Source organism: Numenius arquata, chromosome 32, assembly GCF_964106895.1.
Source record: "Numenius arquata chromosome 32, bNumArq3.hap1.1, whole genome shotgun sequence".
NCBI classification, from domain to species: Eukaryota; Metazoa; Chordata; class Aves; order Charadriiformes; family Scolopacidae; genus Numenius; species Numenius arquata.
This window is the reverse complement of record NC_133607.1, coordinates 835,828-849,131: the sequence shown is the minus strand read 5'-3', so window position 1 is coordinate 849,131 and position 13,304 is coordinate 835,828. Positions and strand designations below refer to the sequence as shown.

At 61.8% G+C, this 13,304-nt stretch overlaps 1 protein-coding gene across 1 annotated transcript in view; it reads left to right on the top strand.

The window, feature by feature from the left end:
* The window catches only part of LOC141476430 (uncharacterized), a 37,466-nt gene extending 30,900 nt beyond the window's left edge, over nucleotides 1-6,566 (top strand). Inside the window, 6 exon segments of the mRNA XM_074165108.1 lie at nucleotides 805-1,119; nucleotides 1,356-1,670; nucleotides 2,308-2,637; nucleotides 3,487-3,801; nucleotides 4,038-4,352; nucleotides 6,169-6,566. Of these exon segments, the coding sequence (XP_074021209.1) occupies nucleotides 805-1,119; nucleotides 1,356-1,670; nucleotides 2,308-2,637; nucleotides 3,487-3,801; nucleotides 4,038-4,352; nucleotides 6,169-6,566 (1,988 nt within the window).
* Nucleotides 6,567-13,304: the final 6,738 nt, after the last annotated feature.

Below are 13,304 nucleotides of genomic sequence, written 5' to 3'. Positions count from 1 at the left end.
ACTTTCAGTTTGCTCGCCTCTCTGCAGGCGTTGCTCTCCTTTGGGTACAACGCCATTGCAAGCAGCAGTCAGAAACGCTGGGGAGGTGAGGTAGCTCTGCTTCTGTAGGCGTCCTGTCTGGATGCGCTCCCGCCTGTTGGTGGTAACCCTCTATCTGGCAGCTTAAAGTGTCGGTTCTCAAGTGGCTTGCCACGTCCGTCACGCACGCCTGCTCCGGGTGTTGGAGTGCGTGCGGTCAGAGGAAGCATCTGGCCATCGGTGCTTGCCCTGCATGGCTGCAGGCTTCTCCGTCTCTATGTCCCAAGCTGCTTCTGGATCTCTAGAGGTGGTCCAAGATGGGAAGACAACCCGCCCCCCCCCCATCCCTCCAGCTTGCAATGGGTTGCCAGCCCAAGACAAAACCCGGGTGACTCGACGGAAGAGTTCCCAGGAGCTGCAGTAGAATAGAGCAAACAGAGGAGCAGCGTGGAAGGACCCTCTGCCTTTCCTCCAGAGGGCAAGGGAATGACAATTCCCTTGCTACTAGTGCTAGTAGTGGTAATAAGGGCAAGGGATGCAGGGGGGGATCCCGTCACTGCTCTTTCTCCCCTATGCCCTGGCTCATTTTCAGCCCAAGTGGACAACCCCTGGGCATTTCCACGGTGTCAAGGACCGTGCCGTGTCCCACCGGAATCCCTGTTTTGTGAAGGTGTCATGGCAGGGAGCTGAGAGTAGAGGGGGGTACGGTCCTGCATGAGGCCCTACGCCCGGGACCTTCTCCAGCAGCCCTTCCTGAGGGCTTGTTGGTGTCCTCCTTTGTTGCAGACACCATGGCGCTTCGGTTGGTGGATGGCCCGCGCCGCTGTGCCGGGAGGGTTGAGGTGCTCCATCAGCAGCAGTGGGGGACGGTGTGTGACGACGGCTGGGACCTGAGCGATGCCGAGGTGGTCTGCCGGCAGCTGGGCTGCGGGGCGGCAGTGGCAGCCCCGGGCTCGGCTCACTTTGGCCGGGGCCGTGACCCCATCTGGCTGGATGAGGTGAACTGCACGGGGACCGAGTTGGCCCTCTCCGAATGTGGGTCCAAGCCGAAAGGAGTCCACAAGTGCTACCACGGAGAAGATGCTGGTGTGGTGTGCTCAGGTAGCTGTTGTTCCTCTGCTGACGAGCTCCTGGGTGCCAACATTGCAGGAGCTCTGCGGCCGCTTTTCCGTGCTTATCTCTGACGATGTTCTTTCCCCGTGGGAGTCCTCAAATCTCTGAGGGAAGACAAAGGCTGAACGTGCGGGGATCCGTCCTCCGTCTCGTATCCAACGCTTGCTTTCTCCCCCGCTAGGTCCACCCCCACAAGGCGACACCTCTCTACCTTTCCATTGCAGACCCTACTGAGGTGCGGCTGGTGAACGGCTCCAGTCGCTGCTCTGGGAGAGTGGAGGTGCTGCACAACCAGCGATGGGGCAGCGTGTGCGACGACGGCTGGGACCTGGATGACGCGCAAGTGGTGTGCCGGCAGCTGGGCTGCGGGACGGCCGTCGCCGCTCCGCCCGGAGCTCAGTTTGGGATGGGGTATGAGCCCATCTGGCTGGACGATGTGAACTGCACCGGCGCCGAGGCTGCCCTCTCCGAGTGCAGGGCCAGGCCGTGGGGAGACAATAACTGCGACCACCGAGAAGATGCCAGCGTGGTGTGCCTGGGTAAGCCGCTCCAGACCCCACCGCGGTGCAGCTCTGGAAGGAGCAACGCTGCCCCAAGGATAACTCGGTAGAGAAACACCCGCTCTGCTCACGTCTTGGATCTGTCTAGGAACCGATTTCAGGTTGGCTGAGAGCAGCAGCTCCCCTTGGCCACCGTGAGGACTTTATCCCAGGAGAACAAGTGTCCGTGCCCAGCCACTCCCTTGCTCTCCCCCGTAGCCCCTGAACCGGTCCCTTGACTCTTCTGCTGCGAGCAGAAGAGTCCTTTTTCATGTGTGCGCGGTGCTGACGTGACGCGACGCGCGTCGTCACCATACCCTGAAGTCCACTGAACCTCCCTCCCCTCTGCCTTGGGTCCGTCTTGTCTGGGTGGTCGGCCGGGACACCAGCATCTAGTGCCGCTTGCGATGCGCTGGCCTCCTGCCAGCGCTGCAGATAGGGGTGGGTCTCCCATTCAGCCCTGTGTCACAGCTGCCCCCTCCTCCTGGGTTTCTTGGATGCCTGATGGCACCTCAAATGGGACCAGGTGCCTGTGTTTGTGCTGGTGACGCTCTCCGCCTCACCTTGCAGGGGGCCACCGTTTGAGGGCCCATCCACACTTGGGTGTTTGACTTCCAGGTGTCTTTTGTAATTCCAGGAGCAGCTCAGCTCCGGCTGGTGAACGGCTCCAGCCGCTGCTCCGGGAGGGTTGAGGTGCTCCATCAGCAGCAGTGGGGGACGGTGTGTGACGACGGCTGGGACCTGAGCGATGCCGAGGTGGTCTGCCGGCAGCTGGGCTGCGGGGCGGCAGTGGCAGCCCCGGGCTCGGCTCACTTTGGCCGGGGCCGTGACCCCATCTGGCTGGATGACGTGAACTGCACGGGGACGGAAGGTGCCATCGCTGAATGCAGCTTCAGGCGCTGGGGAGCCCATAACTGCATCCATGGTGAAGATGCGGGTGTCGTGTGCTCGGGTAAGCCTGGTCCAGGTTACGGCTTCAGGGAGAAGTTTCTCTGTGGGTGCTCTTGCGCCTACTTTCAGTTTGCTCGCCTCTCTGCAGGCGTTGCTCTCCTTTGGGTACAACGCCATTGCAAGCAGCAGTCAGAAACGCTGGGGAGGTGAGGTAGCTCTGCTTCTGTAGGCGTCCTGTCTGGATGCGCTCCCGCCTGTTGGTGGTAACCCTCTATCTGGCAGCTTAAAGTGTCGGTTCTCAAGTGGCTTGCCACGTCCGTCACGCACGCCTGCTCCGGGTGTTGGAGTGCGTGCGGTCAGAGGAAGCATCTGGCCATCGGTGCTTGCCCTGCATGGCTGCAGGCTTCTCCGTCTCTATGTCCCAAGCTGCTTCTGGATCTCTAGAGGTGGTCCAAGATGGGAAGACAACCCGCCCCCCCCCCATCCCTCCAGCTTGCAATGGGTTGCCAGCCCAAGACAAAACCCGGGTGACTCGACGGAAGAGTTCCCAGGAGCTGCAGTAGAATAGAGCAAACAGAGGAGCAGCGTGGAAGGACCCTCTGCCTTTCCTCCAGAGGGCAAGGGAATGACAATTCCCTTGCTACTAGTGCTAGTAGTGGTAATAAGGGCAAGGGATGCAGGGGGGGATCCCGTCACTGCTCTTTCTCCCCTATGCCCTGGCTCATTTTCAGCCCAAGTGGACAACCCCTGGGCATTTCCACGGTGTCAAGGACCGTGCCGTGTCCCACCGGAATCCCTGTTTTGTGAAGGTGTCATGGCAGGGAGCTGAGAGTAGAGGGGGGTACGGTCCTGCATGAGGCCCTACGCCCGGGACCTTCTCCAGCAGCCCTTCCTGAGGGCTTGTTGGTGTCCTCCTTTGTTGCAGACACCATGGCGCTTCGGTTGGTGGATGGCCCGCGCCGCTGTGCCGGGAGGGTTGAGGTGCTCCATCAGCAGCAGTGGGGGACGGTGTGTGACGACGGCTGGGACCTGAGCGATGCCGAGGTGGTCTGCCGGCAGCTGGGCTGCGGGGCGGCAGTGGCAGCCCCGGGCTCGGCTCACTTTGGCCGGGGCCGTGACCCCATCTGGCTGGATGAGGTGAACTGCACGGGGACCGAGTTGGCCCTCTCCGAATGTGGGTCCAAGCCGAAAGGAGTCCACAAGTGCTACCACGGAGAAGATGCTGGTGTGGTGTGCTCAGGTAGCTGTTGTTCCTCTGCTGACGAGCTCCTGGGTGCCAACATTGCAGGAGCTCTGCGGCCACTTTTCCGTGCTTATCTCTGACGATGTTCTTTCCCCGTGGGAGTCCTCAAATCTCTGAGGGAAGACAAAGGCTGAACGTGCGGGGATCCGTCCTCCGTCTCGTATCCAACGCTTGCTTTCTCCCCCGCTAGGTCCACCCCCACAAGGCGACACCTCTCTACCTTTCCATTGCAGACCCTACTGAGGTGCGGCTGGTGAACGGCTCCAGTCGCTGCTCTGGGAGAGTGGAGGTGCTGCACAACCAGCGATGGGGCAGCGTGTGCGACGACGGCTGGGACCTGGATGACGCGCAAGTGGTGTGCCGGCAGCTGGGCTGCGGGACGGCCGTCGCCGCTCCGCCCGGAGCTCAGTTTGGGATGGGGTATGAGCCCATCTGGCTGGACGATGTGAACTGCACCGGCGCCGAGGCTGCCCTCTCCGAGTGCAGGGCCAGGCCGTGGGGAGACAATAACTGCGACCACCGAGAAGATGCCAGCGTGGTGTGCCTGGGTAAGCCGCTCCAGACCCCACCGCGGTGCAGCTCTGGAAGGAGCAACGCTGCCCCAAGGATAACTCGGTAGAGAAACACCCGCTCTGCTCACGTCTTGGATCTGTCTAGGAACCGATTTCAGGTTGGCTGAGAGCAGCAGCTCCCCTTGGCCACCGTGAGGACTTTATCCCAGGAGAACAAGTGTCCGTGCCCAGCCACCCCCTTGCTCTCCCCCGTAGCCCCTGAACCGGTCCCTTGACTCTTCTGCTGCGAGCAGAAGAGTCCTTTTTCATGTGTGCGCGGTGCTGACGTGACGCGACGCGCGTCGTCACCATACCCTGAAGTCCACTGAACCTCCCTCCCCTCTGCCTTGGGTCCGTCTTGTCTGGGTGGTCGGCCGGGACACCAGCATCTAGTGCCGCTTGCGATGCGCTGGCCTCCTGCCAGCGCTGCAGATAGGGGTGGGTCTCCCATTCAGCCCTGTGTCACAGCTGCCCCCTCCTCCTGGGTTTCTTGGATGCCTGATGGCACCTCAAATGGGACCAGGTGCCTGTGTTTGTGCTGGTGACGCTCTCCGCCTCACCTTGCAGGGGGCCACCGTTTGAGGGCCCATCCACACTTGGGTGTTTGACTTCCAGGTGTCTTTTGTAATTCCAGGAGCAGCTCAGCTCCGGCTGGTGAACGGCTCCAGCCGCTGCTCCGGGAGGGTTGAGGTGCTCCATCAGCAGCAGTGGGGGACGGTGTGTGACGACGGCTGGGACCTGAGCGATGCCGAGGTGGTCTGCCGGCAGCTGGGCTGCGGGGCGGCAGTGGCAGCCCCGGGCTCGGCTCACTTTGGCCGGGGCCGTGACCCCATCTGGCTGGATGACGTGAACTGCACGGGGACGGAAGGTGCCATCGCTGAATGCAGCTTCAGGCGCTGGGGAGCCCATAACTGCATCCATGGTGAAGATGCGGGTGTCGTGTGCTCGGGTAAGCCTGGTCCAGGTTACGGCTTCAGGGAGAAGTTTCTCTGTGGGTGCTCTTGCGCCTACTTTCAGTTTGCTCGCCTCTCTGCAGGCGTTGCTCTCCTTTGGGTACAACGCCATTGCAAGCAGCAGTCAGAAACGCTGGGGAGGTGAGGTAGCTCTGCTTCTGTAGGCGTCCTGTCTGGATGCGCTCCCGCCTGTTGGTGGTAACCCTCTATCTGGCAGCTTAAAGTGTCGGTTCTCAAGTGGCTTGCCACGTCCGTCACGCACGCCTGCTCCGGGTGTTGGAGTGCGTGCGGTCAGAGGAAGCATCTGGCCATCGGTGCTTGCCCTGCATGGCTGCAGGCTTCTCCGTCTCTATGTCCCAAGCTGCTTCTGGATCTCTAGAGGTGGTCCAAGATGGGAAGACAACCCGCCCCCCCCCCATCCCTCCAGCTTGCAATGGGTTGCCAGCCCAAGACAAAACCCGGGTGACTCGACGGAAGAGTTCCCAGGAGCTGCAGTAGAATAGAGCAAACAGAGGAGCAGCGTGGAAGGACCCTCTGCCTTTCCTCCAGAGGGCAAGGGAATGACAATTCCCTTGCTACTAGTGCTAGTAGTGGTAATAAGGGCAAGGGATGCAGGGGGGGATCCCGTCACTGCTCTTTCTCCCCTATGCCCTGGCTCATTTTCAGCCCAAGTGGACAACCCCTGGGCATTTCCACGGTGTCAAGGACCGTGCCGTGTCCCACCGGAATCCCTGTTTTGTGAAGGTGTCATGGCAGGGAGCTGAGAGTAGAGGGGGGTACGGTCCTGCATGAGGCCCTACGCCCGGGACCTTCTCCAGCAGCCCTTCCTGAGGGCTTGTTGGTGTCCTCCTTTGTTGCAGACACCATGGCGCTTCGGTTGGTGGATGGCCCGCGCCGCTGTGCCGGGAGGGTTGAGGTGCTCCATCAGCAGCAGTGGGGGACGGTGTGTGACGACGGCTGGGACCTGAGCGATGCCGAGGTGGTCTGCCGGCAGCTGGGCTGCGGGGCGGCAGTGGCAGCCCCGGGCTCGGCTCACTTTGGCCGGGGCCGTGACCCCATCTGGCTGGATGAGGTGAACTGCACGGGGACCGAGTTGGCCCTCTCCGAATGTGGGTCCAAGCCGAAAGGAGTCCACAAGTGCTACCACGGAGAAGATGCTGGTGTGGTGTGCTCAGGTAGCTGTTGTTCCTCTGCTGACGAGCTCCTGGGTGCCAACATTGCAGGAGCTCTGCGGCCACTTTTCCGTGCTTATCTCTGACGATGTTCTTTCCCCGTGGGAGTCCTCAAATCTCTGAGGGAAGACAAAGGCTGAACGTGCGGGGATCCGTCCTCCGTCTCGTATCCAACGCTTGCTTTCTCCCCCGCTAGGTCCACCCCCACAAGGCGACACCTCTCTACCTTTCCATTGCAGACCCTACTGAGGTGCGGCTGGTGAACGGCTCCAGTCGCTGCTCTGGGAGAGTGGAGGTGCTGCACAACCAGCGATGGGGCAGCGTGTGCGACGACGGCTGGGACCTGGATGACGCGCAAGTGGTGTGCCGGCAGCTGGGCTGCGGGACGGCCGTCGCCGCTCCGCCCGGAGCTCAGTTTGGGATGGGGTATGAGCCCATCTGGCTGGACGATGTGAACTGCACCGGCGCCGAGGCTGCCCTCTCCGAGTGCAGGGCCAGGCCGTGGGGAGACAATAACTGCGACCACCGAGAAGATGCCAGCGTGGTGTGCCTGGGTAAGCCGCTCCAGACCCCACCGCGGTGCAGCTCTGGAAGGAGCAACGCTGCCCCAAGGATAACTCGGTAGAGAAACACCCGCTCTGCTCACGTCTTGGATCTGTCTAGGAACCGATTTCAGGTTGGCTGAGAGCAGCAGCTCCCCTTGGCCACCGTGAGGACTTTATCCCAGGAGAACAAGTGTCCGTGCCCAGCCACCCCCTTGCTCTCCCCCGTAGCCCCTGAACCGGTCCCTTGACTCTTCTGCTGCGAGCAGAAGAGTCCTTTTTCATGTGTGCGCGGTACTGACGTGACGCGACGCGCGTCGTCACCATACCCTGAAGTCCACTGAACCTCCCTCCCCTCTGCCTTGGGTCCGTCTTGTCTGGGTGGTCGGCCGGGACACCAGCATCTAGTGCCGCTTGCGATGCGCTGGCCTCCTGCCAGCGCTGCAGATAGGGGTGGGTCTCCCATTCAGCCCTGTGTCACAGCTGCCCCCTCCTCCTGGGTTTCTTGGATGCCTGATGGCACCTCAAATGGGACCAGGTGCCTGTGTTTGTGCTGGTGACGCTCTCCGCCTCACCTTGCAGGGGGCCACCGTTTGAGGGCCCATCCACACTTGGGTGTTTGACTTCCAGGTGTCTTTTGTAATTCCAGGAGCAGCTCAGCTCCGGCTGGTGAACGGCTCCAGCCGCTGCTCCGGGAGGGTTGAGGTGCTCCATCAGCAGCAGTGGGGGACGGTGTGTGACGACGGCTGGGACCTGAGCGATGCCGAGGTGGTCTGCCGGCAGCTGGGCTGCGGGGCGGCAGTGGCAGCCCCGGGCTCGGCTCACTTTGGCCGGGGCCGTGACCCCATCTGGCTGGATGACGTGAACTGCACGGGGACGGAAGGTGCCATCGCTGAATGCAGCTTCAGGCGCTGGGGAGCCCATAACTGCATCCATGGTGAAGATGCGGGTGTCGTGTGCTCGGGTAAGCCTGGTCCAGGTTACGGCTTCAGGGAGAAGTTTCTCTGTGGGTGCTCTTGCGCCTACTTTCAGTTTGCTCGCCTCTCTGCAGGCGTTGCTCTCCTTTGGGTACAACGCCATTGCAAGCAGCAGTCAGAAACGCTGGGGAGGTGAGGTAGCTCTGCTTCTGTAGGCGTCCTGTCTGGATGCGCTCCCGCCTGTTGGTGGTAACCCTCTATCTGGCAGCTTAAAGTGTCGGTTCTCAAGTGGCTTGCCACGTCCGTCACGCACGCCTGCTCCGGGTGTTGGAGTGCGTGCGGTCAGAGGAAGCATCTGGCCATCGGTGCTTGCCCTGCATGGCTGCAGGCTTCTCCGTCTCTATGTCCCAAGCTGCTTCTGGATCTCTAGAGGTGGTCCAAGATGGGAAGACAACCCGCCCCCCCCCCATCCCTCCAGCTTGCAATGGGTTGCCAGCCCAAGACAAAACCCGGGTGACTCGACGGAAGAGTTCCCAGGAGCTGCAGTAGAATAGAGCAAACAGAGGAGCAGCGTGGAAGGACCCTCTGCCTTTCCTCCAGAGGGCAAGGGAATGACAATTCCCTTGCTACTAGTGCTAGTAGTGGTAATAAGGGCAAGGGATGCAGGGGGGGATCCCGTCACTGCTCTTTCTCCCCTATGCCCTGGCTCATTTTCAGCCCAAGTGGACAACCCCTGGGCATTTCCACGGTGTCAAGGACCGTGCCGTGTCCCACCGGAATCCCTGTTTTGTGAAGGTGTCATGGCAGGGAGCTGAGAGTAGAGGGGGGTACGGTCCTGCATGAGGCCCTACGCCCGGGACCTTCTCCAGCAGCCCTTCCTGAGGGCTTGTTGGTGTCCTCCTTTGTTGCAGACACCATGGCGCTTCGGTTGGTGGATGGCCCGCGCCGCTGTGCCGGGAGGGTTGAGGTGCTCCATCAGCAGCAGTGGGGGACGGTGTGTGACGACGGCTGGGACCTGAGCGATGCCGAGGTGGTCTGCCGGCAGCTGGGCTGCGGGGCGGCAGTGGCAGCCCCGGGCTCGGCTCACTTTGGCCGGGGCCGTGACCCCATCTGGCTGGATGAGGTGAACTGCACGGGGACCGAGTTGGCCCTCTCCGAATGTGGGTCCAAGCCGAAAGGAGTCCACAAGTGCTACCACGGAGAAGATGCTGGTGTGGTGTGCTCAGGTAGCTGTTGTTCCTCTGCTGACGAGCTCCTGGGTGCCAACATTGCAGGAGCTCTGCGGCCACTTTTCCGTGCTTATCTCTGACGATGTTCTTTCCCCGTGGGAGTCCTCAAATCTCTGAGGGAAGACAAAGGCTGAACGTGCGGGGATCCGTCCTCCGTCTCGTATCCAACGCTTGCTTTCTCCCCCGCTAGGTCCACCCCCACAAGGCGACACCTCTCTACCTTTCCATTGCAGACCCTACTGAGGTGCGGCTGGTGAACGGCTCCAGTCGCTGCTCTGGGAGAGTGGAGGTGCTGCACAACCAGCGATGGGGCAGCGTGTGCGACGACGGCTGGGACCTGGATGACGCGCAAGTGGTGTGCCGGCAGCTGGGCTGCGGGACGGCCGTCGCCGCTCCGCCCGGAGCTCAGTTTGGGATGGGGTATGAGCCCATCTGGCTGGACGATGTGAACTGCACCGGCGCCGAGGCTGCCCTCTCCGAGTGCAGGGCCAGGCCGTGGGGAGACAATAACTGCGACCACCGAGAAGATGCCAGCGTGGTGTGCCTGGGTAAGCCGCTCCAGACCCCACCGCGGTGCAGCTCTGGAAGGAGCAACGCTGCCCCAAGGATAACTCGGTAGAGAAACACCCGCTCTGCTCACGTCTTGGATCTGTCTAGGAACCGATTTCAGGTTGGCTGAGAGCAGCAGCTCCCCTTGGCCACCGTGAGGACTTTATCCCAGGAGAACAAGTGTCCGTGCCCAGCCACCCCCTTGCTCTCCCCCGTAGCCCCTGAACCGGTCCCTTGACTCTTCTGCTGCGAGCAGAAGAGTCCTTTTTCATGTGTGCGCGGTGCTGACGTGACGCGACGCGCGTCGTCACCATACCCTGAAGTCCACTGAACCTCCCTCCCCTCTGCCTTGGGTCCGTCTTGTCTGGGTGGTCGGCCGGGACACCAGCATCTAGTGCCGCTTGCGATGCGCTGGCCTCCTGCCAGCGCTGCAGATAGGGGTGGGTCTCCCATTCAGCCCTGTGTCACAGCTGCCCCCTCCTCCTGGGTTTCTTGGATGCCTGATGGCACCTCAAATGGGACCAGGTGCCTGTGTTTGTGCTGGTGACGCTCTCCGCCTCACCTTGCAGGGGGCCACCGTTTGAGGGCCCATCCACACTTGGGTGTTTGACTTCCAGGTGTCTTTTGTAATTCCAGGAGCAGCTCAGCTCCGGCTGGTGAACGGCTCCAGCCGCTGCTCCGGGAGGGTTGAGGTGCTCCATCAGCAGCAGTGGGGGACGGTGTGTGACGACGGCTGGGACCTGAGCGATGCCGAGGTGGTCTGCCGGCAGCTGGGCTGCGGGGCGGCAGTGGCAGCCCCGGGCTCGGCTCACTTTGGCCGGGGCCGTGACCCCATCTGGCTGGATGACGTGAACTGCACGGGGACGGAAGGTGCCATCGCTGAATGCAGCTTCAGGCGCTGGGGAGCCCATAACTGCATCCATGGTGAAGATGCGGGTGTCGTGTGCTCGGGTAAGCCTGGTCCAGGTTACGGCTTCAGGGAGAAGTTTCTCTGTGGGTGCTCTTGCGCCTACTTTCAGTTTGCTCGCCTCTCTGCAGGCGTTGCTCTCCTTTGGGTACAACGCCATTGCAAGCAGCAGTCAGAAACGCTGGGGAGGTGAGGTAGCTCTGCTTCTGTAGGCGTCCTGTCTGGATGCGCTCCCGCCTGTTGGTGGTAACCCTCTATCTGGCAGCTTAAAGTGTCGGTTCTCAAGTGGCTTGCCACGTCCGTCACGCACGCCTGCTCCGGGTGTTGGAGTGCGTGCGGTCAGAGGAAGCATCTGGCCATCGGTGCTTGCCCTGCATGGCTGCAGGCTTCTCCGTCTCTATGTCCCAAGCTGCTTCTGGATCTCTAGAGGTGGTCCAAGATGGGAAGACAACCCGCCCCCCCCCCATCCCTCCAGCTTGCAATGGGTTGCCAGCCCAAGACAAAACCCGGGTGACTCGACGGAAGAGTTCCCAGGAGCTGCAGTAGAATAGAGCAAACAGAGGAGCAGCGTGGAAGGACCCTCTGCCTTTCCTCCAGAGGGCAAGGGAATGACAATTCCCTTGCTACTAGTGCTAGTAGTGGTAATAAGGGCAAGGGATGCAGGGGGGGATCCCGTCACTGCTCTTTCTCCCCTATGCCCTGGCTCATTTTCAGCCCAAGTGGACAACCCCTGGGCATTTCCACGGTGTCAAGGACCGTGCCGTGTCCCACCGGAATCCCTGTTTTGTGAAGGTGTCATGGCAGGGAGCTGAGAGTAGAGGGGGGTACGGTCCTGCATGAGGCCCTACGCCCGGGACCTTCTCCAGCAGCCCTTCCTGAGGGCTTGTTGGTGTCCTCCTTTGTTGCAGACACCATGGCGCTTCGGTTGGTGGATGGCCCGCGCCGCTGTGCCGGGAGGGTTGAGGTGCTCCATCAGCAGCAGTGGGGGACGGTGTGTGACGACGGCTGGGACCTGAGCGATGCCGAGGTGGTCTGCCGGCAGCTGGGCTGCGGGGCGGCAGTGGCAGCCCCGGGCTCGGCTCACTTTGGCCGGGGCCGTGACCCCATCTGGCTGGATGAGGTGAACTGCACGGGGACCGAGTTGGCCCTCTCCGAATGTGGGTCCAAGCCGAAAGGAGTCCACAAGTGCTACCACGGAGAAGATGCTGGTGTGGTGTGCTCAGGTAGCTGTTGTTCCTCTGCTGACGAGCTCCTGGGTGCCAACATTGCAGGAGCTCTGCGGCCACTTTTCCTTGCTTATCTCTGACGATGTTCTTTCCCCGTGGGAGTCCTCAAATCTCTGAGGGAAGACAAAGGCTGAACGTGCGGGGATCCGTCCTCCGTCTCGTATCCAACGCTTGCTTTCTCCCCCGCTAGGTCCACCCCCACAAGGCGACACCTCTCTACCTTTCCATTGCAGACCCTACTGAGGTGCGGCTGGTGAACGGCTCCAGTCGCTGCTCTGGGAGAGTGGAGGTGCTGCACAACCAGCGATGGGGCAGCGTGTGCGACGACGGCTGGGACCTGGATGACGCGCAAGTGGTGTGCCGGCAGCTGGGCTGCGGGACGGCCGTCGCCGCTCCGCCCGGAGCTCAGTTTGGGATGGGGTATGAGCCCATCTGGCTGGACGATGTGAACTGCACCGGCGCCGAGGCTGCCCTCTCCGAGTGCAGGGCCAGGCCGTGGGGAGACAATAACTGCGACCACCGAGAAGATGCCAGCGTGGTGTGCCTGGGTAAGCCGCTCCAGACCCCACCGCGGTGCAGCTCTGGAAGGAGCAACGCTGCCCCAAGGATAACTCGGTAGAGAAACACCCGCTCTGCTCACGTTTTGGATCTGTCTAGGAACCGATTTCAGGTTGGCTGAGAGCAGCAGCTCCCCTTGGCCACCGTGAGGACTTTATCCCAGGAGAACAAGTGTCCGTGCCCAGCCACCCCCTTGCTCTCCCCCGTAGCCCCTGAACCGGTCCCTTGACTCTTCTGCTGCGAGCAGAAGAGTCCTTTTTCATATGTGCGCGGTGCTGACGTGACGCGACGCGACGCGCGTCGTCACCATACCCTGAAGTCCACTGAACCTCCCTCCCCTCTGCCTTGGGTCCGTCTTGTCTGGTTGGTCGGCCGGGACACCAGCATCTAGTGCTGCTTGCGATGCGCTGGCCTCCTGCCAGCGCTGCAGATAGGGGTGGGTCTCCCATTCAGCCCTGTGTCACAGCTGCCCCCTCCTCCTGGGTTTCTTGGATGCCTGATGGCACCTCAAATGGGACCAGGTGCCTGTCTTTGTGCTGGTGACGCTCTCCGCCTCACCTTGCAGGGGGCCACCGTTTGAGGGCCCATCCACACTTGGGTGTTTGACTTCCAGGTGTCTTTTGTAATTCCAGGAGCAGCTCAGCTCCGGCTGGTGAACGGCTCCAGCCGCTGCTCCGGGAGGGTTGAGGTGCTCCATCAGCAGCAGTGGGGGACGGTGTGTGACGACGGCTGGGACCTGAGCGATGCCGAGGTGGTCTGCCGGCAGCTGGGCTGCGGGGCGGCAGTGGCAGCCCCGGGCTCGGCTCACTTTGGCCGGGGCCGTGACCCCATCTGGCTGGATGACGTGAACTGCACGGGGACGGAAGGTGCCATCGCTGAATGCAGCTTCAGGCGCT